The following is a 27,745-nucleotide window of genomic DNA, read 5'->3' as shown; positions in this document are numbered from 1 at the left end:
TTAAATAGTTTAGATAGTAAGAATCTTACACTTTATTAGATAATAAAACATAATTGAATATCTGCTTAAGTAACAAAACAGTTAAGAAACTGTTTGGGTTATCAGCGAAGGAATGTAAGTGTAAAATGTGTAGAAAGATAAATATTTTCCAAATAAAATTCTTATAAAAGGCTAAACATTCTCAAATATTTTACATACATGAAGAATAAATTATTTCTGGTTAACATGTTTTTGCCTTAGTGCCAAAAAAGCCACAACCAATTTGATGAATTGAAAGTTTTCTAGACATGAATTCTATTATAACATCTCTATATTTGTTTAGAATTTTGCAAAATTCTTAGATCACATGTTAGGGTGGGGGAAGATAATTGCTTGCCAGTACTGACATGGTTAATTAACAGACAGGCTTGAAAGGAGGCGGCTAGAAATGAAGAGGGAAGATTATGTCACCAAGCATAGCTACAAAGGGAAAAGCCACATGGAAGTGGAGACAAAGGCTATCCCGGCACACAGAGGCATGTTTGCTGTGGCTCAGGCTTTCTGTTTTTCAAGTGTTCAGAGACGAATTCCAGCAAGACTTCTGGTTTGAGTCAAGCCTTTCAACTGAGCTGCTTGGCATACTTAATGGAAAAAGCGAGTACATTCAGATTTAGTTTTGCTAGATATTAAGCTAGAAAACTGGATGACAGTAAAACCAATACAGAAACGAAAAGTTGTGTTTCCAGTAAAGAACTGTGCACACAAGCAGGTTTTGCTCATTAATGCAGCAGGAGAGCATGGAAATCGGAGTTCAGATTCTTTAGAAAACATAAAAGGCAGGGGAGGGGAGAGAAGAAAAGAAGGAATGCAGGGGAGCCCTCTAAGAATGACGAGTGATTCGTGCAGGAGAGGGAAGTACAGACATTCTGTCCATGTGAGGTGCTGCTTCAGGCATTGGACGTCGTTCCCTCCACCTGCACCTAGAAGGGTATGTGTTCAGGATCTTGCTATGATTAGTTCCCGCTGTGCTACACACAGGTTGCTAGCTACAAGTTTTGCCAGCCATCTTCCCTCTTCCTAGTGCTAATGCCTAATTTCCTCAAGTAATCTGAATCCTTATAAGCCAGGGTAGCTCAGAAGGTTCTATTTACTTATTTATTTCTTTATTTTGAGACAGAGTCTTACTCTGTCGCCCAGGCAGATCTCATCTGTGGGCGAGTCTCGTTGCAGTGAGTGTTGCAGTGGTGCAATCTCAGCTCACTGCAACCTATGCCTCCTGGGTTCACACGATTCTCCTGCCTCAGCCTCCCAAGTAGCTGGGATTACAGGTGTGCGCCACCACGCCTGGCTAAGTTTTGTATTTTTAGTAGAGACGGGGTTTCATCATGTTGGCCAGGCTGGTCTCCAACTCCTGTCCTCAGGTGATCTGCCCGCCTTGGCCTCGCAAAGTGCTAGGATTATAAGGCTGGGATGATAAGCGTGAGCCACCGCACCCAGGCTCAGGAAGTTTTAATATTACGTCTAGTCGGCTCACAGATGCTTGAGCCAGAAGTGGGAAGGGCACACTTGTATTTTGGGCTCAAATGGTTTTCAAATAGATTTGACCAAATAAAGCGAAACAGTCCTGAACCCTCCTCACTCCAGATATGCATGCAATCCACACCATCAAAAGAAAAGAGTTCACTGTTCCCAAGGCCAAAAAGAGGCTATGCTGTACTGCAAAGAACTCTACAGGAAAATCGAACACCCAAATTAAGTGCCAGAATGATGCAGCCCGCTATCATGAGGAAGAATGACATGTGAGAAAACTTTCAGCAGATGCAAAAATGTCACCCCACCATATGTTATTTTAAAAATATGTTATCAGGATACAAGGACACTTCAGTTTTTAAGCTACACAAGGTTAGGTAATGTTTACCTTGATACATAATTGCATATGGCCCTTTCTGCCACTCACCTAGGCCTTTGATAATGAGGGCAATTGCTAAGTGTGCAGTCTCTTCTGGGGACTTTTCTCTGAAAGGGGGACAATATATTGATAACATATTTTATTGATCAGTTAAGAATTTTTGATCTACTTGGAAAAGACTAAATTATAATATTTCACTTTGAAACTGCTATTGCTCTTGCAAAAGTACTTGATTTTCATATCATATGGAGCTCAGAATCTTTGGACTACACAAACATTCTCTAAAAGGGCAATGATTTATATTTTCCAAAGTTTAGACATGACATCCAAAGGACAAAAGGTAACTCTTTTTTTTACCAATGTGATTGAAACAGTGACAACAAGTAATGTATTCACCAAACTGATCAAAAAACCTGCCTGTGGCTCCTCCGCTGTACCTGTGTGCATATGTGTGTATGCAGAGAAAGGCAGAAAAGGTTCTATCAATGTCATTGTCTCCAAAATGCTTATTCTTGCCCATGTGCCAGTAATTTGAACAAGATGAGAACAGGCCAGGCGCAGTGGCTCATGCCTGTGATCCCAGCACTTTGGGAGGCCAAGGCGGGTGAATCATGAGGTCAGGAGTTAGAGACCAGACTGGCCAACATGGTGAAACCTCGTCCCTACTAAAAATACAAAAATTAGCTGGGCGTGGTGGTGGGCACCTGTAATCCCAGCTACTCAGGAGGCTGAGGCAGGAGAATCGCTCGAACCCGGGAAGCGGAGGTTGCAGTGAGCAGAGATCACACCCGTGCACTGTAGCCCTGCGACAGTGCGAGACTCCATCTCAAAAAAAAAAAGAGAATGTGTTTTTCCAGAATAACCCCAGTTGTATCTGTAATTTGTTTTCAATATAAAGGTAAGGTAGGTATGAGAATGTTTTTAACAACAGAATTAGTCAATCTAGATTACGATGCTGGGTGGCATGACCATTCTCAAATTTTGAAAGCCTGAGCTGGTTGTGGGCAAGGGGATATTCATTAATGACATAAATTTCATTTATGAAATATGTATCCATCATCTAGATATCTTACACATGGAGAGCTGAGTGCATCCCTTGTATAAAAAGTAAATGAAGACCAGAAGGAAGCAGACTTCATCCTACAAACTGAAGCAGATTTCCATGCTAAGAATCAGCAGGTTTTCTAGGTAGGTAATAACACCAGTGCAGTATTATTACAGTTCACAGACCATGAAGGAAAGAGGTGGAGAAGAGGGAGGGAGGAGGGAAAATCTTGCATTATAAGAGGTAAAAGAGTCCCCATTACAATTGCAATGCTTCATTAGACAGCTGATTTTTCTGGCTGGAAGGCACATTAAAAATAACCCTAATAATAACTTACCAAGACAATGGAAATCAAAAGAAAAGAAGGTAGAGGTACAGCTGTCTTATTAACATAACCACCAACTACAGCTGAAACAACACTCTGGTACAGGGACTACCTCATGTTAGAGACTGGGTATTTAGATAAAGAGGATCTGGTGCTCTTGGTTTAGCTTCAGTGATTTTCCAGCACTTATTAAAGCCACTGTACCCTGAACATGGAGACCCTCAAATCCTCTATATGCCAAAGATTTAAGTTGTAGAGAATTATACCAATGTTTGCTGTTGGTGTGAACCACAGGCAAGACCAAGCTCCCTGGTCTGGCTGAGTGGAGTCTTCCATGCACTGTGCGCCGCTCAGTTAGAAAGTCAACTAAGCGGAAAGGAGATAAGGAATGGCTATGGAATACCTGACTTCTTTATCTTAGTTAAGTGTCCATAATTCACTGTAGCCTCTGCCCCCGGGCTCAAGTGATTCTCCTGCCTTAGCCTCCCAAGTAGCTGCGATTACAGGCGTGTGCCACCACACCCAGCTAATTTTTGTATTTTTAGTAGAGATGGGGTTTCACCATGTTGGCCAGGCTGGTCTCGAACTCCTGACCTCAGGTGATCCATTCGCCTTGGCCTCCCAAAGTGCTGGGATTACAGGCGTAAGCCATTGTGCCTGGTCAACAATCTGGTATTCTTAAGGCAAAACAGTAGAAATCTCTTTAAATAGACACTTTATTAGATCCACAGGCGATAAAATCCCAGAGCTACTGTTAGGCATGTAAATATAGACCCTGTAAGAAAGAAACAATTGAGAGTACCATTAGTTCTATTAAGTTACTTGAGGGAACATCTGTTTTTTAAGAAAACACACACTTATTCACTTATTTCCTAAGAAAACCTAGAAACTTAGATTGCTCACTGATGTGCCATATTCCGTGAAACACCTACCTACTGAAAAAACAAATCCCATACCCCTTATTTTATTTTCTTGTTTCAGAGACACAGTCTCATCTGGCACCCAGGTAGAGTGTACCATGAAATGGTGTGATTACAGCTCACTGCGCCTCAAACTCCTGGGCTCAAGCGATCCTCCTGCCTCAGCCTCCCAAGAAGCTGAAGCTACAGGCGGATGACACCATGCCTGGCTAAATTGTTTTGTAGAGACCAGGTCTCACTGTGTTGCCTAGGCTAAGAAAATTTTTCAATAAACATTTCGAATCACAAAAATTATGTGGTCACAAGGTCTACGTATATGCACTATATAGACAGGGACACACAATTTAATATAAAGAACAACACTTCACTGTTAAATACTGCTGTGACCTTAAAATATTTCATTAATCCAAGATGCTAAATCTGACTTGAAATAATGGTTAATTTGGGTGCAGGGGTGGTACATGAATGTTCATTCTCTCTTTTGGGTCAAAAATCTCGAAAGTAAAGTAACTCCTTAAAAGGAGTGTCGCCAATTGAAGCAGAAAGATTACAACTGAAACACCTTCCATTTTATCCATAAAGTATTTCCTGTCTTGAATCTCCTTAAAATCCCTAATAACTAGGCCGGGCGCAGTGGCTCAAGCCTGTAATCCTAGCACTTTGGGAGGCCAAGACGGGTGGATCACGAGGTCAGGAGATCGAGACCATCCTGGCTAACACGGTGAGACCCCGTCTCTACTAAAAAAAAAAATACAAAAAACTAGCCGGGCGAGGTGGCGGGCGCCTGTAGTCCCAGCTACTCGGGAGGCTGAGGCAGGAGAATGGCGTAAACCCGGGAGGCGGAGCTTGCAGTGAGCGGAAATCTGGCCACAGCACTCCAGCCCGGGCGGCAGAGCGAGACTCCGTCTCAAAAAAAAAAAAAAAAAATCCCTAATAACTATACTTCCATTACAGTATCTTATCAAATTTCCAATTCTATCAATTATAAAGTACACAATTACTTTATTCACTACCAAGAAAGAAAAAGTGCCAATTAAAGTATGATACTTCATCTATTAGAAACTGTAAGATGCTTTCCAGTTTCAGAGATGTTAACATATTTCAGAAAGTGTTGGAATCAATGAAATGCAGTATCTGTCAATGACTTATTTTATATATTTATTTTCTTTTCAGGTTGATTTAAATAGATATAAAATAGCTTACCTGCTAAATATTTAATATTATCAAGCTTGTGTGACTCAAGCATGGTTTTAAGGCCAGCAACCTCAGTTTCGATCTTCCTATCTGTCTGGGTAAGGGCCCGATCTTGCTGGGCATGCTTTTAAAATGAAGAGAGTCACAGCGTTAGACCACAGCATGTCCCCTCTGTTCACCATCTGATAGCTCATTCCCAATGGGGTGTAGTCACAGGGAAACCTGGGTAAGACTACGGAGGCCTGGGCTTTAGTCTCAGTGCTAAGATCCTAATGCTACGCTGCATTGGTCAGGACCCTTAACCTCTCTAGGCCTTAGTTTTCTTCTATTTGGAAAAATGAAAACAGAACAAAATGAAACAACCAAACCAGTGGCCCTGCCTTTACCTGGATTGTTTAGAGAGTCAAATGCGATAATCTATGTGAAAAAGCATTTGTAAGCTCTAGGTTGTTATATAAATGATGTGGCAGTATGAGGCCAGTCTGTTCTCAAAGGCAACGGCGGCCGGGCGCGGTGGCTCAAGCCTGTAATCCCAGCACTTTGGGAGGCCGAGATGGGCAGATCACGAGGTCAGGAGATCCAGACCATCCTGGCTAACAGGGTGAAACCCCGTCTCTACTAAAAAATACAAAAAACTAGCCAGGCGAGGTGGCAGGCGCCTGTAGTCCCAGCTACTCCGGAGGCTGAGGCAGGAGAATGGCCTGAACCCGGGAGGCGGAGCTTGCAGTGAGCTGAGATCCGGCCACTGCACTCCAGCCTGGGCGACAGAGCGAGACCCCGTCTCAAAAAAAGAAAAAAAAAAAAAAAAAAAGGCAACGGCTACGTCTCATCCTTCTAAATCCTCCTTAGTCAAAGATATACAGTAAACTCAAAAATGTTTTCAAGAAATGGAGTCTTAGATCATGTAAAAGCGGCAGTGCTTGTCTTGAGCTATTTCTAGTCATATTTTTAAAAAACTTTCTTCTTTCATGTTCAAATATCAAGTGTTTCATTGCTATGAGGCTTGGCTACCCAGGGCCAATCTGTGTCCTTCCCCAAATACAATACAGTTAAACTGGATACATAATCAACCCTCAAAAAGGCAGTGGGTTTGGCCGACCTTACAGGGGGTTGTATAACTGCATTAATGCATAAAAACCATGGCAATGCTTCACTAAAATTCCTAGAGCAACGGAATCTACCAATTCAGGCAGAGAAAGAAAGAAAGAAATGCCTGGATGAGTAGAAAATTATGCCAGAGAAATATCCCAAGATTCTGGAATTCTCTCATGAAAGCCTCTTGGGTGTTTCAGAGGCCCCAGGTTCCATACAGTATGGAAAAGGAGTAATGTATGCTATAAATTAAAAATAGAATAAGACTTTTCCATTCCTCACTATTCTTCAATTAGTGAGATTTAAACTTTCTTAGTAAAACTTTCGTTCAGAAAAACAAACTTTCATGCAGGGTGTGGTGGTGCACACCTGTGGTCCCAGCTACTCTAGAGGCTGAGGTGAAGGAGGGTGCAGTGGAGCTGAGATTGCACCACTGCACTCCAGCCTGGGTGACAGAGCAAGACCCCATCTCAAAAAAAAGAAGAAGAAAAGAAAAGGAAACTTTCATTAAGAAAGTTAAATCTTTCATAGGATAACTATCTTCCATTAAGATACCCAAATATTTTGTGAAGTGCAAAAAAATCCTGTGGCATTCCACTTCTGCACATATACCCGCAAGAACTGAAAGCAGGGGTCCCAACAGACATCTGTGCACCCACGCCCACTGCAGCACTATTCACCAAAGTCAACAGGTGGAAGCAACACAAGTGCCCTTGACAGATGAATAAAGAAAATGTGGTATATACAAATAATGGAATACTAATCAGCATTAAAAAGGAAGAAAGTCCTGTCATTGCAACAACATGGATGAACCTTCAGGACGTTGTATTAAGTGAAATAAGCCAGCCACAAAAAGACAAACACTATGGTTCTATTTATATGAGGCATGTAGAATAGTCAAATCCACAGACAGTAGAAAGGAGGTTGCCAGGGGCTGGAAAAGGGAATGTATAAAGGGTGCAGAGTTTCAATTTTGCAAAATAAAGAGTTCTGTGATAGACAGTGGCGATGGTTGCCCCAAAATGTGAATGTACTTAATACCACTGAACTGTATACTTAAAAATGGTTAAGATCATCATTTTTATGTTGTGTGTATTTTAGCACAATGTAAAAAATTCCCATGACAGTAAACCTGCATATAAGTTCCTATTATCATTACAAACAACCATGCGTGGGATGAAGCAAAGATGAGTACAATGACAAAGAAAAATCAAAGTCTCATTTCTCACCAATGCCACTATTTCTGTTCTCAATTCCAGCAGCTTCTTTTCGTTCAATGAATGCTGAAATAAACACATAACATGGGTCAGATTCTGATCTACTCCTCTCTCCTCTCCTTCTCTGGTGCCTTAAATATTCTGGTCTCAGTAAACTCCTAGAATATGTAACACCAGAAAGTCAACTCTGGGATGAAGTAGCCTACCTGCCTCTTTATATCTGTTATTTGAAGTTTCTTTTTGTTTTTTTTCAGAGATGGGGTTTTGCCGTATTGCCCAGGCTGGTCTCAAACTTCCGAGCTCAAGTAATCTGCCTACCTCGGCCTCCCAAGGTGCCGGGATGACAGGCATGACCTACCATGCTGGCTAAAGTTTCTTATTTATACTTACTCATTCCTCCAATATCTGGATTTCCTTAGTCATCTATCACTTCCCCCTGCATCTTTCCTGTGATGGCTTTAGGTCCCTCCCACTGTTGTAGCAGCACTCTCTGGGGACCAATTTCCACGGATGCTGAGTCATATGGTTTTTGGTTTTAAGAGGGTTGAAAATGGAGACTCAACTCAATTTAGGCGCTATCCCATCATAATTAGTAGCAAAACAAGTCATTACTTGAGTCTCAACACAAGACAGGAAAAGCATGAAGTTGGGGAAAAAACAGTGGCAAGGATTACTATTCTATGACAAAGACGTGCTGTGATTATAAAACACAATGTAAATACATAAATACACTAACTCACCACATGTTGGTTTTTTTTGTTTGTTTTTTTGTTTTGAGATGGAGTCTCACTCTATTGCCCAGGCTGGAGTGCAGTGGCTTGATCTTGGCTCCCTGCAACCTCTGCCTCCCAGGTTAAAGCAATTCTGCCTTAGCCTCCTGCACATGTTGGTTTTAATAACAATAAAAAAACCCATTTGGGCATAGTCATAATCCAGTGTTACTAAAGGAACTAATTCTACCCAGAGTTAAAGTATCTCACCTTTGGTTATTAATGTCAGTGAAAAGATTTAGTGCAGTTTTGGAGACAATAAGATTGAAATCAGACTTATCTCCTTAGTAGTAGGCAACAGGATTTAATTGAGCAAATCACAATGAGTAATTTAAATGAAGACTTTTAAGACCTACATTAACCTTGTTATACAGAGAAAAAGTTAATGCTTTGAAATATATAGAAACTTTCTAGCTGTAAAATGTTCTCCTGGGACTACGGGGAACTTAGAAGTAAAACAAAAAATAAGAGAGAGAGAGAGAAAAACAAAAACAAAAAACCCCAAAACCCTAAGCCAAGGAGTAGGTTGTAAAACCAAGAACAATGAACGCTCTTTAAACCTCAGGGTTTCAGACCAGGAGAGCCCTGTGCATCAGATCACCACTAGAGGGCAGCGTGGAACAAGATTTTGTGCATCACTAAACTTGTCTTCATTAACTCAACATTGACTCACCCACAAAAGAAAAGCCTAAATCTTGATGCTGCCATGGTTTTAAAAATAACATCTATGTAGCTATATATCCCCATGTCCCAGAAGTTTATATGCCATACTGCTTTTGGAACTGGCTGTAAATATCATAGTTAATTTTTAATTTAATATTTAACATTGTAACTTTATCAAAAGAATGAAAGCCAAAAAACTCATCTTCACCAATGCATGTAACAAACACACTAGCTTTATAATTTACTACTACCTTGTGCTTCAGAGTAATCTAAGTTTTTGATTACCAAGAATGACCTCCCAGTTAGGGTACTAAATCACATAAATTCACTGGCTTGATGGGAACTAAGCTATGAGGATGCAAAGGCAAAAGGATGATACAGCGGACTTTGAGAACTGGGGGAAAAGGGTGGAAGGTGGGTGAGGGGCAAAAGACTACACATTGTGTACACTGCTAGGGTGATGGGGGCACCAAAATCTCAGAAATCACCTCTAAATAACTTCTTCATGTAACCAAACATCACCTATTCCCCCAAAACCTATTGAAATTAAAATAATGACACACTAAAAAAAGACTACAAGAACAATTCATAGTCACAGTTACTGTTCAAATATACCATGAAGACACTTTTGTGTCATGTAGAAAAAGTTACTGTCATGATGGATAGGATTTAATTGAAACTCTGTGCATTGGTTGCTTCCTGGAGATTAAGGTCAATATCGTCACTCCAGATAAAATAATTACATGTAAATTATATTTATCAGCATAGTTAACTAGTAAATTCAAGTAAAATAAAATCAGGTTAAGTATTTTGAGTGCTGTATTATCAAATCTGCAAAATATTGTAAGCTTTACTTTTCTTATTTTATAAGAACACTGAATGGATCCACTCTATATATCCAATAATTTAAAAATATGAATATTTGAAGAATGAAATTTCTTTCTTTTTTTTTTTTTTTTTTTGAGACAGGGTCTTGCTCTGTCACCCAGGCTGGAGTGCAGTGGTGTGATCTCGGCTCACTGCAATCTCTGCCTCCCGGGTTCGAATGATTCTTCTGCTTCAGTCTCCCGAGTAGCTGAGACTACAGGCAACTGCCATCAAGCCGAGCTAATTTTTGTATTTTTAGTAAAGACAGGGTTTCACCACGTTGGCCAGGCTGGCCTCGAACTCCTGACCTCAGGTGATCCACCCACCTCGGCCGCCCAAAGTGCTGGGATTACAGGTGTGAGCCACCATGCCCGGCAGAAATTTTTTCATTTTGGCTTAAAGACGAAAACTGTAACTGTGGAAAAATATCTGGAAAATTTTTGTTTGCTGGATGATGTCACTGACTTAAAATGAGTAAAATCTAAATGTTACATGATTGAAAAATGTACATATGTATCAGCCTAGTTATGTTATTAAAATGACTCCACATAAAATTTTTAAAAAATTCACTGGCTTTCATCTACATTCATGCCCTGTATTTCCTGATGTCCTTGACGTAGTTTTTCCCAGATTGGTTAGCTACATGCAGTCATTTTCCTTCGTAAGTGAATTCGGTTCTTCTTGAGTACACAACCCGTAAAGACAAAGGTAACCAAAAGAGTTTCTCCTCTTCTGGACACCAGTGACATGCTATAGCCATTAACTATTTTAGTAATACTAGGTGATTTAATCTTTATGGGTGGAGACTGTTGTTGTAAGACTAGAAAGACAGCCTTAATAATTGTTTTGTATAACGAAGCTCGGATTAACTCTTGAAATCCAGTGGCAGTTCCAAAATACAAGTAGGTTACTTTTTTGAGTTTCAGTATTAGCTTCATTTATTATTATAGCACATTTTAATTAAAAGCAAACTGTCAAAAATGTGAAGACAACAAACAGTTGTGAGTACTCAGTTTCTGCATGTGTATTCAGTTTTGTGTTGGTGCAAGATGCTCTCTCTGTCCTATTTCTCATTATGCTGAGAATAAAAAAGGCACCCAATGTTAACCAAATTCAAATAAAGTCCAAGCAAAAAGACAGCAGAAGATTCAGTCAGGGTTAAAAATCACTACAGGCAACCTGACACAAATCTTTATTAAAACACACTTAGGCTGGGCACGGTGGCTCACTCCAGTAATCCCAGCACTTTGGAAGGACAAGGTGGGCAGATCACTTGAGGTTAGGAGTTTGAAACCAGCCTGGCCAACATGGTGAAACCCTGTCTCTACTAAAAATATAAAAACTAGCCAGGCGTGGTGGCGGCACCTGTAATCCCAGCTACTCGGGAGGCCAAGGCAGGAGAATTGCTTGAACCCAGGAGACAGAGGCTGCAGTGGCTGACGTGGTGCCACTGCACTCCAGCCTCGGCAACAGAGTGAGACTCTGTCTCAAAAACACCAAAAACAAAACAAAACAAAACAAAATACCCTCACAACTTCTCACTGCATTTAAAATACAACATAGAATTTTTTTTTTTTTTTGAGACTGAGTTTTGCTCTTGTCGCCCAGGCTAGAGAGCAGTGGCATGATCTCAGCTCACTGCAACCTCTGCTTCCTGGGTTCAAGAAATTCTCCTGCCTCAGCCTCCTGAGTAGCTGGGATTACAGGTGCCCGCCACCAGGCCCGGCTAATTTTTTTTATTTTTAGTAGAGACAGGGTTTCACCATATTGCGCAGGCAGGCTGGTCTCCAACTCCTGACCTCAGGTAATCTGCCCATCTTGGCCTCCCAAAGTGCTGGGATTACAGGCGTGAGCCACCGCGCCCAGCCCAGAAATGTTTTAATCTTGAATTCCAGTGTATAATTTAATATTACTTAATATTAATAATTTACTATTATTCAAGCCTGAGATAATCAACTTAACTTTTGCAAGATCAAGACCTATGAAGATTTAAGTCAGTATTAAATAGATGAAGATTGCATTTAATTTATGAATGTCTATGTAACATATATCTATAATTTCTGAAACAAAGAGTCAAATTGACTAATTTGACTAGGATTTTAATTTTAATGTTACTTTTGAAAGCATCAAATTTAAGTCTAAATCCAAAATGAATATAATGGAGAAAATACAGCTTAACACTGATAAACAGATATTTAACAGTACCTATGCATTTATATAAACTTAGGCTTAAACAAGCATTCCATACCAAAAATAAATTCATAATGCATTTTTAGTAAAGGAACGTACCAATTCTTTTACTCTGCTCTTTTCTAGGTTGAAGTCTAATTTGGTATCTGTTCGGACTTTGATCATTTCATCCTAAAAGGAAGGCAAACAACAAAGAAGGAGAAATCCAAATTAAGAAACCCAAACTCTCTGAGGATGTGACGGCGGGACCACTGCCCCCACTATCCCTATCCTAGGGGAGGCAGCCCAGGGAAGGACAGAGCCAGGGGCTTCCAGAGAAATGGACCTAGGCCTCCTGGCATCAGGGAACTCCGGCCACGCCACATCCGGAGCCCATCCCAGGACTTCCCAGTTAGACACAAATAACCCCCTTCTATGCTTATGCTAGTCTAGAGTGGGTTGTTGATGCCTTTTTTTTTTTTTTTTGAGATGGAATCTTGCTCTGTCATCCAGGCTAGAGTGCAATGGCGTGATCTCTGCTCACTGCAACTTCTGCCTCCTGGGTTCAAGCAATTCTCCTGCGTCAGCCTCCCGAGTAGCTGGGATTACAGGCGCATGCTACCACGCCCTGCTAATTTTTGTATTTTTAGTAGAGATGGGGTTTCACCATGTTGGTCAGGCTGGTGTCGAACTCCTGACCTTGTGGTCCACCCACCCAGGCCTCCGAAAGTCCTGGATTACTGGCGTGAGCCTTCGCGCCCGGCCTGTTGCTGCTTTTAACCTCAAGACTCCTCATACAATCTCTGAACATAACTTCTGAATAAAGCTGATCTGAAACAACTTTGGAAAGCAAAGATGGACTCAAAGCAGCCAAATATTAAAATCTGGTTTACACAGAGCCTTTTCTCTAATACACATCAAAGTCTTTTTTCCTTTAACATCTATATTTTTGCTATTTAAAAAAACATCAAATAGCTGGCACAGTAAGCATTTAAAAATCATGTGTGTTTCTCTAAAGACAGTCTAAGAGAATTTAAGGGTTCCTTCCATGCAGCTACTTTAGAAAAACTTTGACTTAAAAATGACTTAATTCCTCTTAGAACACAATTTTTTTTTTCTTTTCTTTTTTGAGACAGAGTTTCGTTCTTGTTGCCAAGGCTGGAGTGCAATGGCACAATCTCAGCTCACTGCAACCTCCACTTCCCGGGTTCAAGTGATTCTCCTGCCTCAGTCTCCCAAGTAGCTGGGATTACAGGCGCCCACCACCATGCTCAGCTAATTTTTGTATTTTTAGTAGAGACAAGGTTTCACTATGTTGGCCAAGCTGGTCTCGAACTCCTGACCTCAGGTGATCTACCCGCCTCAGCCTCCCAAAGTGCTGGGATTACAGGCATTAGCCATCGTGCCCGGCCACAATTTTCTTAATGAATATCGTTACACACAACAGTAATTCATTCATTGGCTGTGTTCTTAGCTAAATCTTCCAATGTGTACTTTTGAGGCATATTACACAAACATTTCACATAGAATTAAGTTGTAAAAATATTCATTTCTAATATTACACTTATTAATAAGTTTATATAATTACAAACAAGCCAACAAACAGGAAAGTGAATCTTACCATTACTTGTTGCTTTAACTGATGTAGTTCGAGTTTTATTTTCTAAAAACACATTAAAAAATAAGTCTTTAGAAAGAACAACATAAAATGCAGTAATCAACAAATATTACAATATGTATTTATGCACAAGTTCTTCAAGTTTTTCCTCCATTCAGAACACCGTATTGACTGCACAATGGCATTACAACACATGTATCTTGAAATAAGTTTGAATTCATCTTGAAGGCTACATAAAGTTAATTCAGTTGTGTTTGGCATACACATTTGCCTTCAGTAACTCTGCTTTATTTAGTATCTCCTTCAGTTTATCTTTTAACTAATTCTACCCTCAATTAACTGATTTCAAGGACAACCTAGAGAATCTGAAACTTTACCACTTTACTTTTTGCTAGAAGGTTTCTTACAAGGCTAGGGTCAACAGGCAATAAATGGCCTTCCCTAGAGGACTTTAAAAATGACTGAAAATAAAAGATGCAGAGAGAGCACTTATTTACATGCTGATCCCATATGCCCTATTTAAAGGAATGCAAGAAATATTTTGCAGCAGCAATTATTCAAAATAGCCAAAAACTGGAAACAATTCTAATTTACATTACAATAGAATGATGGGGCATATTCACGTAAGACTACAGACAATGAAAAAAATGATCTCTTGCTACAGGACACACAGCATGATACCATCAAATGGTTCTAGAATAGGCGAAACTGGTCAATGGTGTTATCAGCTAGGACAGAGTTTCCTCTGCGGCAGGGGCAACTGAGAGGCATGAGAAGGACTTCTGGGACACTGGTCAAGTTTTCCTGCTTGATCTGACTGGAAGTACACACTGTATGAAAATTCACTGAGATGCACACTTATGTGAGATCTTTTATGTGTATATATTTTATCTCAATGTCTTAATATAATCAACTTTCTAAGTGTGAGTGGCTGTTTTACCTCATTTTCTGCTCTGAGGGCTGAAAATTCACTCTTCTCCAAAATAATCATATCCTTTTTCACATTCGCAATCTGAGACATTATTTGTTGAAAAGTGATTTCCTAGGAAAAGAAAAACAAAACACATAATCTAGTCTACCCTAAAAAGTCCACTTCCTATCATCTCAACGTGCTATTTTCTTATTGAGAAACCAGAATGTGGACACAAGAAGAGGTTCAGTAAAGTCATCCTTTATTCCAAAAGTGGAAAAGGAAAAGGAAAAAAAAAAAACACATATCTGGCCAGGCAAGGTGGCTCACACCTGTAATCCCAATACTTTGGGAGGCCAAGGCAGGAGGATTGCTTGAGCCAAGGAGTTCGAGACCAGCCTAAGCAACATGGTGAAACTCCATCTCTACAAAAAGTACAAAAATTAGCCAGTTGTAGCAGGTGCACACGTGTAGTCCCAGCTACTTGGGAGGATTGTTTGAACCCAGGAGGCCAAGGCTGCAGTGAGCTGAGACTGCACCACTGCACTCCAGCCTGGGTGAAAGAGTGAGACCCTGTCTCAAAAAAAACACCCAAAACACAAAGAAAACAAAAGCCACATATCTGGTTATCATTACCAAGTGAATCACAGCTAAAAGGGTGGTGATCTGAAGACTTGAGAACATGATGCTATAATACTGCAATTCAGGCCATGTCTCCATTTATTAAAGTATATTTCACTGGAATAATTTTGAACAGTGAGCTTTCAGGCATAACAATTCTACAACTGTTGACTAAATAGCTCTGAGTAAGTATTTTTTATGCCACTGTAATCTTTTGCCTCTTAATCATGGTAAAAGTTACTATATACTTTTCAACTGGGTATTATCTAAAAAATTACATGAAAACATTACTACAAACAATACCCCATCTTCACAGTCCTGATTTGCTAAGCCACCCGACAAGGCTAACCTGCTGCATCTTGGTGACCATATCTTTGTAGACAACGTCCATGTTGGCTTCCAGGATCTTGACCAGTGCGGACACAATGATTTCTGCTTGTTGAGTAGCAAACCCTAAACAAGCACACAGGCAAAAAAATTCACGCTCAGAGTTACAAAAGCCCACAGCAAATGCACACAATTCACGTGAATGTCCGAATCCAGGAGCAGAGGTACAGCACAGTGTGGTAGGAGGCAGGGAGGAGGGCCGAGCCACCAACTACCATGTGTTGGTCACTCAGAGCAAGCACGAAACATAAGCTGGCTTCCCCAGGTACCAGTGGCTTTGCTGACTGATTTGTAAGTCCTTCCTAGCTATCAAAAGTCATGTTTTCAGAGATTATTTAATGACATAGACAATGCCGCCAACTCAATGTCCAGTGAAAAAAGGCAAGACTCAAAATTACAGATGCAATTCTTGTTTTTATAATTTAACAAAGATTCATAGTAATTTTTGTTTTCTTCTTTATGTTTCTCTGCATTATGTAGATTTTCTATGGTGGACAATATTTCTTTAACTTTGTAATGTGTACGTTATTAAAAAATAATTTCCTTAAACAGGAAAGCTCAGCTGTTTTATGTCTAGCATAAGGCAGTCAAATCATTGACTATATAGTCATCTAGCTGTTGGCTAACTTAATGTTAAAAGACAAAATCTGTTCTTTCATTTTTCCTGCACAATTCTCTTCAGTAACCAGTCTGGGGGACCCAAAGTGGAAAAAATATGTTCTTTGGTAGTCAATAAATGATACTGAATTGAACGATTAGAGGATTCAATGCCGTACTTGTTTTTTTTTTTTTTTTTTTTTTGAGACAGAGTTTTGCTCTTGTTGCCCAGGCTGGAGTGCAAAGGCATGATCTCAGCTCACAGCAACCTCCACCTCCCAGGTTCAAGACATTCTCCTGCCTCAGCCTCCGGAGTAGCTGGAATTACAGGCATGTGCCACCATGCCCAGCTAATTTTGTATTTTCAGTAGAGATGAGGTTTCTCCATGTTGGTCAGGCTGTTCTTGAACTCCCAACCTCAGGTGATCTGCCTGCCTTGGCCTCCCAAAGTGCTGGGATTACAGGTGTGAGCCACCACGCCTGGCCAGTACTTGGTATTGTTTTTAAAAACGTTGCACAGTAACTCATATTTCACATAAATTCTAATTAAATGCTTAAAACTGAGTGCCTGGGAAACAGTTCTATTAAATGCTTCCAGCTTTAAGAATTTCAGAAGAATCTATTGATTCCCTTAATTAATTGTGTATTGGAATAAAGTAGTACTTAATTAATGGAATTTGGATGAGATGAAGCATGGGACTATAATGAACAAAAAAACCAAAGACACAGATTTAACGGAGAAGGAAAAAACCTCCAAAGACCTATTGCCATCACTTTCATCAAAATCCTTTAATTTTTCAACATGTGTGTTGTGCACTTGTCTAGGAAAAAAAAATATAAAAGGTTACCCACCAAAATGTTAACACTGTTTAGCTCTGAATCTGTTTTCTTTTTTCTAGTCTGTCTTCCTAGTTTTTAAAAACTCAACCTAAACTTTTGCAAATTTTAAAGCTTTATTAAGAAGAGTTCACTGGCTGGGTGTGGTGGCTCACGCCTGTAATCCTAACACTTTGGGAGGCCAAGGCAGGAGGACCTTTGAGCCCAGGAGTTTAAAAAACCTGCATGGGCAACATAGTGAGATCCCATCTCCATTTTAATGTAAATAAAATTTTTAAAAATTTTTAATTAAAAAAAAAAAGAGTTCATGTTTAAACATAATTAGTTTTGGTGGCTGGACACAGTGGTTCATGCCTGTAATCCCAGCACTTTGGGAGGCCAAGGAGGGCGGATCACTTGAGGTCAGGAGTTTGAGACCAGCCTGGCCTACATGGTGAAACCCCATCTCTAGTAAAAACACAGAAAAATTATGCAGGTGTGGTGGTGTAAGCTCGTAATCCCAGCTACTTAGGAGGACGAGGTGGGAGGATCGCTTGAAACCAGGAGGCGGGGGCTGCAGGAGGCAGGACTGCACCACTGCACTCCAGCCTCGGCGAAAGAGTGAGACTCTGTCTCAAAAAAAAAGAAAAAGGAAAAGAAAAATAAAGGTAGAAAGAGAACTTATGTTGATTGTAAAACAAACTCTAAAGCCATATACTTTATAACCACTTGTGGGAGGAGAAAGGGATAAGAAAAAGTAGAAATCTGAAAACCTACTGAGTTATGAGGCAGAAATTAATTTTTTGTAGACACGAGGGAATAGGACAGAACCAGGGTCAGTGAGATCACAGGCATATGAGAAATTCTGTTTATCTGAAGACACAGGTCTGGATAAAGAAAGGGTAGAATATGCCTTATAAAGTCCTTCCAGGCCTCCTACTCAGCCAGTCATCTCAGACACCCGCCCCACTCATCCATGTTGGATTGAACAGCCCCTCCACACCACGTACTGCAGTGCGGTCCTCACACCACGGTCTTTAAAGATGCAAATAATCATGGGTTAAGGTTTAAAATCAAGAAAACTAGGAAGACTTCTGCTTATCAATTGTTTGTTTGTTTGTTTGTTTTGTTTTGGTACAGACAGGCTCTATGTTACACAGACTGGTCTTGAACTCATGGGCTCAAGCGATCCTCCCGCCTCAGCCTCCTAAAGTGCTGAGATTACAGGTATGAGCCACCTCGCCTGGCCTTATCAGAGTAACTTTACATGCTCCCCTCTCACTTCCACTTTTCTCTTTTAAATTCTGAACTGAAAGAAGTTTTGGCGAAAAAAGCCTACTGTTTGACAGGAAAAGTTAAAATTATTACACAGCATATGACAGTGTTTCCAAAGTTCATTCATGCATATTATCTTGTGTAATATTCAAAAAGATCTTTGAAATTCTTATTACACTCATACTACAGATGGGCAAATAGAAACAGAGAAGGGGAGAAAGGCTTCCAAAGCTATGCAACTAGAAGTCTGCAGAGTTAGGCTCAAGCCCAGAGCCGCTCTCTCCCACAAAGCACAGAATAATTCATTCCATCACTTTTGTCTTAGGCATGTAAAGCACCTCTACAGAGAACAGCTTTTCTGACACAAACATGTATAACTGGACAAATAACTACACAATGAAGTAAAAACACAGGGAAATTTATTTCACAAGCATAATTTACACTATTTTGAAATTCTGATTTTTGAGAATGTGTCACCATATAGAGAATTATAATCAGTGTATTTGTCTAAATATGATTTAGTACGAGAATCTTCCCTACATTCTAAGTCTAAAGTGCATTTTCAATGAACACCATATATACCAGAGCAATCTTTTACCTTAACAGCAATAAGGGAGAATGTTAGCCTGATTATTAAAAAGAAAAAAGAGAACCAGGCACGGTGGCTCACGCCTGTAATCCCAGCACTTTGGGAGGCTGAGGCGGGTGGATCACAAGGTCAGGAGTTTGACACCAGCCTGGCCGACATGGTGAAACTCCAACTCTACTAAAAATACAAAAATCAGCTGGGCGTGGAGGCACTTGCCTGTAATCCCAGCTACTCAGGAGACTGAGGCAGGAGAATCGCTTGAACCCAGGAGACAGAGGTTGCAGTGAGCCGAGATTGTGCCATTGCACTCCAGCCCAGGCGACATGGCAAGACTCCGTCTCAAAAAAAAAGGAGAAAAAAGAAAAAAGAACAGTAAGTTGAAATTATCAAGAACTGCTACTCGACAACATTTCCATTTCACAGGATTTTAAAAAGCACACAAGATGCACAGTAATAAAATTATCACTTCTGTGCTTCAGACACTGTTGTCATAGGAATCATTCCTCAGCTTTGCTGACTTATGTCTAAATTTTTACCTATAACACTGTACTTCCATGGTGATGTTACAGAAATACACTTCACTTTGAAAAAGAGACAATGTGTGAGAAAAGTCTCCACTGTATTGATGAAACAAAAATGTCCTCAAGCAAAAAACGAGGACTTAAAAAATGGAGATTAATTAAAAGATTACCCATAGGCTTAAAAGTCAAAGAGATACAAAAATTAGCCAGACGTGGTGGTATGTGCCTGTAGTCCCAGCAACTCGGGAGGCTGAGGTGGGAGGATGACTTGAGCCTGGGAGGCAGGTTACAGTGGGCCGAGATTGCGCCACTGCAATCCAGCCTGGGTGACAGAGCCAGACTCTGTCTCTAAATAAATAAATAAATTAATTAAATTAAATTAAATACAAATAAAAAATAAAAGTCAAAGAGAAATATGAGAACTTCAAATGAAACCAGAAGAGAAGTCATAATTTAAAGTGTTTTTCTGAGGCACTAAATGACAAATGAGAGAGGATTACCATTGTCTTCCAGTAAGCACACTAAGGCATGAGTGTCAAAGTAGAGCCTCCTACTCCCAGAAGAGGTGAAATCTCTCCTTCTGCGCTCCAGCTGCAGGTATCCAGCAGACAGGCTTAGCTCTAGGGTGGAAAGGACAGTAAGCTCAGAACAGACTTAATGCAAAACGGAAGCAACTCAGCACCCTGAGAAAATAAGGCATACGCCAAAGCCTACCTGGTATTTTATAACAGCTTCATTGAGATATACCATTCAATTTCAAGCATACAGTTCAATGGGTTTTGGCATAGAGTTGTGCAACCATCCTACAATCAAATTTAGAATATTTTTTCACTCTCAAGACAAACTGTACCCCTTAGCTGTCACCTTCCAATTCCCCCAGCCCTTCTCCACCGCCCCCAACCATACCCAGGACAAGCACTGGTCTATTTGCTGTCTCTTCTGTTTATCTACTCTGCAGACTTCACAGAAACTGAATCATGTAATATATATAGTCTTTTGTGACTGGCTTCTTAGCATGTTTTCAAGGGTCATCCATGTTGTAGCACGTCAGTACTCTTATTTCTTTGTATAGTTGAATACTCCTCCACTGTATAGCTATATTAAATTTTGTTTATCCATTTATCAGTTGAAGGATGCTTGGGTTGTTTCTACTTCTTAGCTATTATGAATTACATGGATGTTATGTTTTCAATGATCTTGAGTGTATACTTAGGAGGAGAATTGCTGGATCATATAACTCTATGTTTGTTTCAGCAACCGCCAAACTGCTTTCCAAAGCAGCTGTACCATTTTACACTCCCTCTAGCAGCACACATGGGTCCCAACTTCTCCCCATCCTCACTAACCCTTGCTATTATCTGGGTTTTTAAAAAATTATAGTTATCCTATTGGGCGTCAAGTGGTATCTCACTGTGGTTTTCATTAGCATTTTCCTGATGACTAATGATGTTGAGCATCTTTTTATGGGCTTGCTGGCCATTTGGATATCTTCTTTGGAGAAATGTGTATTCAGGTCAGCTATAGTTTGAACATGTTCCCCAAAGTTTATGTGTTGAAAACTTAATCCCCAACCCACCAGTGTTGAGAGGTGGGTCCTTTAAGAGGTGATTAGGCTATCGGGAGGGCTCTGTTCATGAATGGATTAATGCTGCTATCTCGGGGGTAGGTTTCTGATAAAAGAATGAGTTTGCCACCCCTTCCCTGACATGTGTGCTGTTCTGCCTTCCGCCATGTTATGAAGCGGCAAGAAGGGCCTGGCCAGATGTGGGCCCCTCAATCTTCAACTTCCTAGCCTCCAGAACTGCAAGAAATGTATCTCTTTTTTTTTTTTTTTAATAAATTACCAGTCTGTGTTACTCCCTTACAGCAGCACAGAACAGACTAAGGCAAAGTCCTTTGCCCATTTTTAATAGGGTTGTCTTCGTATTACTGAGCTGTGAGAGTTCTTTATATATTCTAGATACAAGCTCCTTATCTGATTATGATTTGAACATATTTTCTCCCATTCTGTGGGTTGTCTTTTCACTTTTTGATACTGTCTTTTGAAGCACAGAAGTTTACTTTTGATGAAGTCCAACCCATCTGTTTTTCCTTTTGTTGCTTGTGCTTTTGATAACATATGAAAGAAACCACTAGGAAATCCAAGTACATGAAGATTTACACCCATGTCTTCTAAGAGTTTTACAGTTTTAGCTCTTACATTTAGGTCTTTTACTCATTTTGGATTAGTGTTTTAAATGGTGTGTGGTAGTGGGTTCAGCTTCATTCTTCTCCATGTGGATATCTAGTTGTCCCAGCACCATTCCCTCTGCTGAAACGCCTTTTCACTCTTGTTGAAAATCAGTGAGCTTTGAGGCCTTGTGTCTGGGCTCTCCATTCTAATGCATTGATCTATATGTTTGTACTTATGCCAGTGCCACAATTTCTTGATTACTTGTAAGTCTGTTTTAACTTTGACATCAGAAAGTGTTTGTTGTTGTTGTTGCTCTTGATTATTATTTTTTTTTTTAAGGCAGGGTCTTGCTCTATTGCCCAGGCTGGAGTGCAGTGGTGCAATCATAGTTCACTACAGACTTGACCTCAGCCTCCCAAGGTGTAGGTTTTAAACTTTGTTGTTTGTCAAGGTTGTTTGGTTATTCTTGTTTCCTTGTATTTCCATATGAATTTTAGGATCTGTGTGTCAATTTCTATAAGAAAACCACTTGGGATTTTGATAGGGATGTGTTAAAGTTGTAGATCAGTTTGAAAAGTACTGTCATCTTAATATTAAGTATTCAGATCAATGAAAATGGATGTCTTTCCATTGATTTAGGAAAATTATACTTTAATGTACATTAGACTTTAAGTACATTGCACTTTCTATATGTTGCTGGATTTGACTTGCTAGTATTTTTTAAGGATTTTCTCATCTTTAATCGTAAGAGATATCAGTCAATAGCATTCTTTTCTTGTAATGTCTTTGCAAAAGCCTATCTTTAGAGAGCTATTTTCTACCAATTTTTACATTACCTTTTCTATAAATTTTTGTGCATTTAGCCTAGATCCAATCCATTTTGTAAACTTCTTGCTTGAAGGTACTCACCTGAGGGAGGTGGTTTAGTATATGGTTTAGTTTCTTGGCTTTTGGATTTTATGAATTGCTAAAATCATTTTTTTTTTTTTAATTGGGCCAAGTGAACTAGTTCATGGTTGTAAATCTAATACTTTGAGAGGTCAAGGTGGGAAGATCACTTGAGACCAGGTATTCGAGACCAACCTGGGCAACACTGCAAGACCTCATCTCCAGAAAAAAAAAAAAAAAAATTAGCTGAGTGTGGTGGTGTGTGCCTGTAGTCTCAGCTACTCCTAGCTACTTAGGAGGCTGAGGCTGGAGGATGGCTTGAGCTCAGGAGTTTGAGGCTGCAGTGAGCTATGATCGCACCACTGCACTCCAGCCTGGGTGACAAACGAAGATCCTGTATCTAAAACAAAAATATTAAAAGGCCGGGCACGGTGGCTCACGCCTGTAATCCCAGCACTTTGGGAGGCTGAGGTAGGTGGATCACGAGGTCAGGAGTTCAAGACCAGCTTGGCCAAGATGGTGAAACCCTGTCTCTACTAAAAATACAAAAATTAGCCATGTGTGATGGTGGGCACCTGTAATCTTAGATACTCAGGAGGCTGAGGCAAGAGAATTCCTTGAACCTGAAAGGCGGAGGTTGCAGTAAGCCGAAATTGCACCACTGCACTCCAGTCTGGGTGACAGAGCAAAACTCCATTTCAAAAAAAAATAAAAATAAAAAATAAGATAAAACAATATTTGAGTTGCCAATTTTTAATTGTCATGAAAGAACATTTAAATGTTGCTGCTTACTACTATTAAATATTATACTAAAAAAGAAATTATGACACCAAAAGAAAAAAAAAAAGACAATCTATAGAACTTCCATTTAATCGACTTAGTATATGAAAATCTTGCTACATATTTGTCACTGCTTTTCCAATTTTGCCATTAACTGGCACCAGTCTGAGGTCTGGTGTTGTAGAAGACTGGTAGGAGCAAGAAGGGTCACCTGCCAACTCAAAGGTCAAAGGTTTCCCCAGCAGGCCTCTGAATGACCAGAAAGATGCTCCAGCTGATCAGCCTCCACTCTCAGTCCTTTGCCCCTGATTACCCTACAATAAAATCGACAGTAAACAAAAATGTGATGTGGACTGAACCCTACAGATCTGACACTTCGCTGCAGCCTATGGGAGTCGTTCCCAGCCTACTCACAACTTGGGAAGAGGAGGGTAGCTGTGGTCACTGTAAGCATCAAGATGAGAGCAAGAGATGCAATAATCCTTATCTGTATCAAGAACCATTTGCAGACTGACAAAATACAAAGTGCAGTGACTTACGTGTGTTTGTATGTGTTTGTTGGTAAAACTGGGCCCTTAGATTCGAAGAACCACTGTGCTATGACACGAGGTCCTTGACCTGGCATACAAAGCCCTTGCTATTTATGACCACACTTATCCTTTCAGCTTTCTTTCTAGCAACCTAAGCTATTCTATTTCCTGCAATTCCATGCTTAAGCATGGCTTGTTCCCCTTTCCCAACTGTTAAACTTTAAGCATTCTTTTTACTTTTCTTCATTAAATTGCCAATTTACTGATATGTTTCAGATGTGGCATTTTCTTTTTTACACTTTATGGTTCTCTCTGCTTCCTCCACCCAGCTAAGGGAGCAACCTTTATTGCTCCCATACCTGTGTTCTCAGTTCAGTACAGATAGCTCATCTTAGCACTTAACACCTTATTTCCTCATCTGTATTATCTATTTGCCCAAGCTGCCCAGGAGCAGCCAGTCTTGCTCATTTTTTATCTTTAGCATCTGGCAAAGGGCCCAGCATACAGCAGGCTAGGAATATATATATAGAGAGAGAGAGAGAGAGTAATTGAACTGTCATGACTTCTACAATCTGGATTATGAAACTGTCTAGAGGGAAAATTTGAAATGAATTCCTTTCTCCTCAGTTCTTCCCTTTTCACACAAATGAGCTCACTTAAATCTGGTACCTCTTTTAGTTTACTTCTAGTCCTGAGACAGAAACTGGCCTCCATGAGAAGAGACCCAGGATGTCTGCTCAACACAGAAGAGACCTAGCTTGAGAAAGAGTGGGAGTGAATGAATGAAAGCACTTATCTAGGGGACCTCTTAAGGACCACCTCACCTGCCCTAGAACTCGACTGGACTGTCCCATGTGTCAGGGAGCTTGAAAACACCTGAGTCTGGAATGGCCTGTGAGAGTGACAGGGTTACTCTAGACCCAAATTCCTTGTTTCTAGTAAGAAAATAACCATTCATGTATTTAAAACATAACCTCCTCATCCCCACTCCCACATAAATGAAACAATCACAAGACTACTTTGTAACGCCAATTTAGATACTATAGCTTTTTGTTGTTGTTCTTTTTCAAAAAGATTGGAACCAGAAACGGTAAGGTTATTTCCTAGAAATCCTGCCTCCGAAAAGTCAACCGAAGGGCTGGCCACTTCCCAGTGGGCACTCCAACGCCTGCTGAGGGAAGGATATGCCCTCTTGCCTTCTGTCAAAGGGCAGTACCTGAGGACGCCGCCAACTCCTAGACTCCTCACTGATCATAAGGAAGCGAGTCAAATGAGCTGTGTCAACGTGTAACATGCAATTCCCCTTTCTGGGGACCTTAAGCATATTAAGAGGATAATAAAAACCCACAATGACAATAGAGGCCCAAAGTTAGCCTTGGACAGGATGTGGAAACCAAATACAAACTTCCTACTCATGACATCCTTAAGTAGCCCAATTGAGAACCTCAGGTACCAAGCAAACAAATGGTTGGGAAACGCTCATTAGCTGGTTAATGAGCATACACCCTCCTTAGCTGTGTCTCTGCTCTGCTTCTGTTTTTATGCATCCATACTTATGTTTTATGATGACTGAAGAATGAGATCGCCGACACTAAAACAACAGTACCACCTTACTGATTGGTCAGCAAATCCATGAGAAAGAACACTCTCTTTTTGCCCCATACTCTTGTATTGACAGAAAAACAAATTGGAAATTACTAGCTTGTCAGAAAAAGCACAACAAAGGGCAAAATACAGAAATAAAGACCAAACTCATCTCCGACTCCTAATTTCTGAAGGACAGTGGCACCGAGTTCACTACTCATTCCCCACTCTCTGTATATAAAGTTTCCTTCACTTTATTGCTCTACTAATCAGTTTTTACCCCAGCCAATGATATTCTTAAATTTTAGACATAGTCAACATTTGCTGGGCCTATCTGTCGAATAGGAAAAATGTGTGGTTAGTGATGGCTACTAATGAACATGTACAGACTGCCCAAAGTGATAATTTTGCCAAGTCTATTGATTATTCAAAATGATTTTTTTCTTTAATCAACAATATGCTGTCTAATAAGTTGATCCTGTTTACTTCCCTCATCTCCAGGGCAGTGATCTCTCTCACCTCCTTTTTAAATAGTCATGCGCCCCGCAACTACCTTTCAGCCCAGGACGGACGGGTACACACGACAGTGGTCTATGAGACTATAATACATATTTTTACTGTAGCTTTCCTATATTTAGATGCGCAAATACCATTGTGTTCAGACTGCCTCTAGTATTCAGTACAGTAACATGCTGTTCAGGTTTGTAGCCTAGGAGCACTAGGCTCTACCTGCTGGTCTAGCTGTGTAGTAGGCTGTAGCATCCAAGTTTGTGTAAGCACACACTACAATATTCACACAAGGAAGAAGTCGCCTAATGACTCATTTCTCAGTAGGTGACTGTTCTGAAGGGATGCATGACTCTATTTAATTAAATGCTAACTTCTCAATGAAATCGATTCTGATCACCCTATTTAAATTCACGACTGGATACCCATTCCACTTCCCAAGCCTTATCCTATAATTTTCCTATACCATTTATCAAATTAAGAATATATAAAATTATGTATATGTAAATTACATATACATCAATTATGCATATGTATATCCATACACATTTACTGCGTCTCCTCCGCCAGAATTAAGCTCGACAGGGAAACATTTTTTGGACTGATATATCCCACACATCTAGAAAAGCGCCAGGGACAGGGTAGACGCCAGGACTACACGAATTAATGATTCCATCAGAACGTGAAATCAAACTGTAAAGCAATCCCTTCATTTCTCAGAGCTTTGCTCCCCAAACATACCCATCCCTTCCCCCTGAGCGGCCAACAGGCTGCGCCCTGCCAAACAGAACGCCTGGAAGGCGGCGCCCAGAAGCAGACCCTAGGAGTGGGCGGGCACCACCTCCCCGCCCCAGCACGCACCTCCCTCCAACTTTAGCGCCCGGGATTCCCAGGAATTCGTCTCTTACTGGGCTAAGCCCCGCCACCGCGGCCGAGCAAGGCGGGCCCGGACCTTCGCCCCACGGTCCGGGCAGATGCCGGTGCCCTTGGCTGACCCGCCCTCCGGCCTGCCGGGCCTTTCCTCGGGAAGGCTGTAGCTGAGGTCCCCGCCCCGCCCAGCCCCGCGAGACCAGCACCCTCTCCTTTCCCACCTGGGCCTCACCTCTCCTGCAGGAAACGAGTGCAGGCGCCGGGTCTTTGCACTGGGGAAGGGCGCCGGCGGCAGAGGCGACGCCCGGACCGAGGCCCGGTGGGCACCTCCGCGCGCCGCTGCGCCCGGCCAGAGGTGCGGCATACCCGACGCGCGAGCGCTCCCAGTCCCCGAGCTGCCGGCGCGGGGCTGCGGCGGCCAAGCGCGGGGAGGGCACTAGCAGGAGGAGGAGCAGCGGCGAGGCACGTGACACGCCGCCGCGGGTCGCCCGGGCGCGAGGGCGCAGCGCCCCCAGACCGTGGGAGAGCGCAGAGAGGCAGCGGCGTGCTGAGGTTCCGCTGCCTCCCGGTCTTCCGCTGCCTCCCGGTCTTCCGCTGAGGCCCGCGGGCAAGAACAGAAGCCGCCGATGGCCGGGCAGGCGCTGGGTCCCCTGGCTGCCGACGGAGCCACAGTCCATCCCCTAGCCCTTCACTGGCCCGGATGCGCGCTCGTGCCTCTCGCTCAGGGCGCCGGTCACGCGCGGTCCGGGCCCAGAGTCCGACGGCGGGAGCGAGCGTGGGCGGCGGCGCAGGCCCGCCCTTTCCTGCCGGGCGCGGGTGGGGCTCGGGACGCGCGCCCGGGGCGGGGCGGCGGGAGCCTGCGGTGGCTCTCCGGCACGCGGGGCCCAGCGGGTGTGGCTAGTCTCGGGGCGCTGCGGGGACCGTGCGAG

The 27,745-nt window shown here is 41.5% G+C and overlaps 1 protein-coding gene across 1 annotated transcript; it reads right to left on the bottom strand.

The window, feature by feature from the left end:
* On the bottom strand, positions 1 to 27,745 carry MCUR1 (mitochondrial calcium uniporter regulator 1). The gene is made up of 9 exons (XM_023191014.3): positions 27,049 to 27,745; positions 19,985 to 20,104; positions 15,649 to 15,752; positions 14,709 to 14,810; positions 13,772 to 13,813; positions 12,271 to 12,342; positions 7,694 to 7,747; positions 5,382 to 5,496; positions 1 to 4,033 (listed from the first exon to the last, which is right to left on the bottom strand). Exons 1-9 carry the CDS (start codon positions 27,491 to 27,493, stop codon positions 3,978 to 3,980), a joined length of 1,110 nt encoding a protein of 369 aa, XP_023046782.2. The 5' UTR covers positions 27,494 to 27,745; the 3' UTR covers positions 1 to 3,977.

This window comes from Piliocolobus tephrosceles, chromosome 5 (assembly GCF_002776525.5).
Source record: "Piliocolobus tephrosceles isolate RC106 chromosome 5, ASM277652v3, whole genome shotgun sequence".
NCBI classification, from domain to species: domain Eukaryota; kingdom Metazoa; phylum Chordata; class Mammalia; order Primates; family Cercopithecidae; genus Piliocolobus; species Piliocolobus tephrosceles.
This window is presented reverse-complemented; position numbering and strand designations above follow the sequence as displayed.

Bases quoted from the DNA above. Each gene is read 5' to 3' on its own strand.
- MCUR1 (XM_023191014.3), bottom strand. From the start codon at position 27,493: ATGGACTGTGGCTCCGTCGGCAGCCAGGGGACCCAGCGCCTGCCCGGC. The intron at 14,811-15,648 runs GTTAGCCTTGTC...TTCTTTTCCTAG, and splicing joins TGGTCACCAAGATGCAGCAG to GAAATCACTTTTCAACAAAT. The intron at 7,748-12,270 runs GTACGTTCCTTT...TGTTTATTTCAG, and splicing joins AGAGCAGAGTAAAAGAATTG to CATTCATTGAACGAAAAGAA.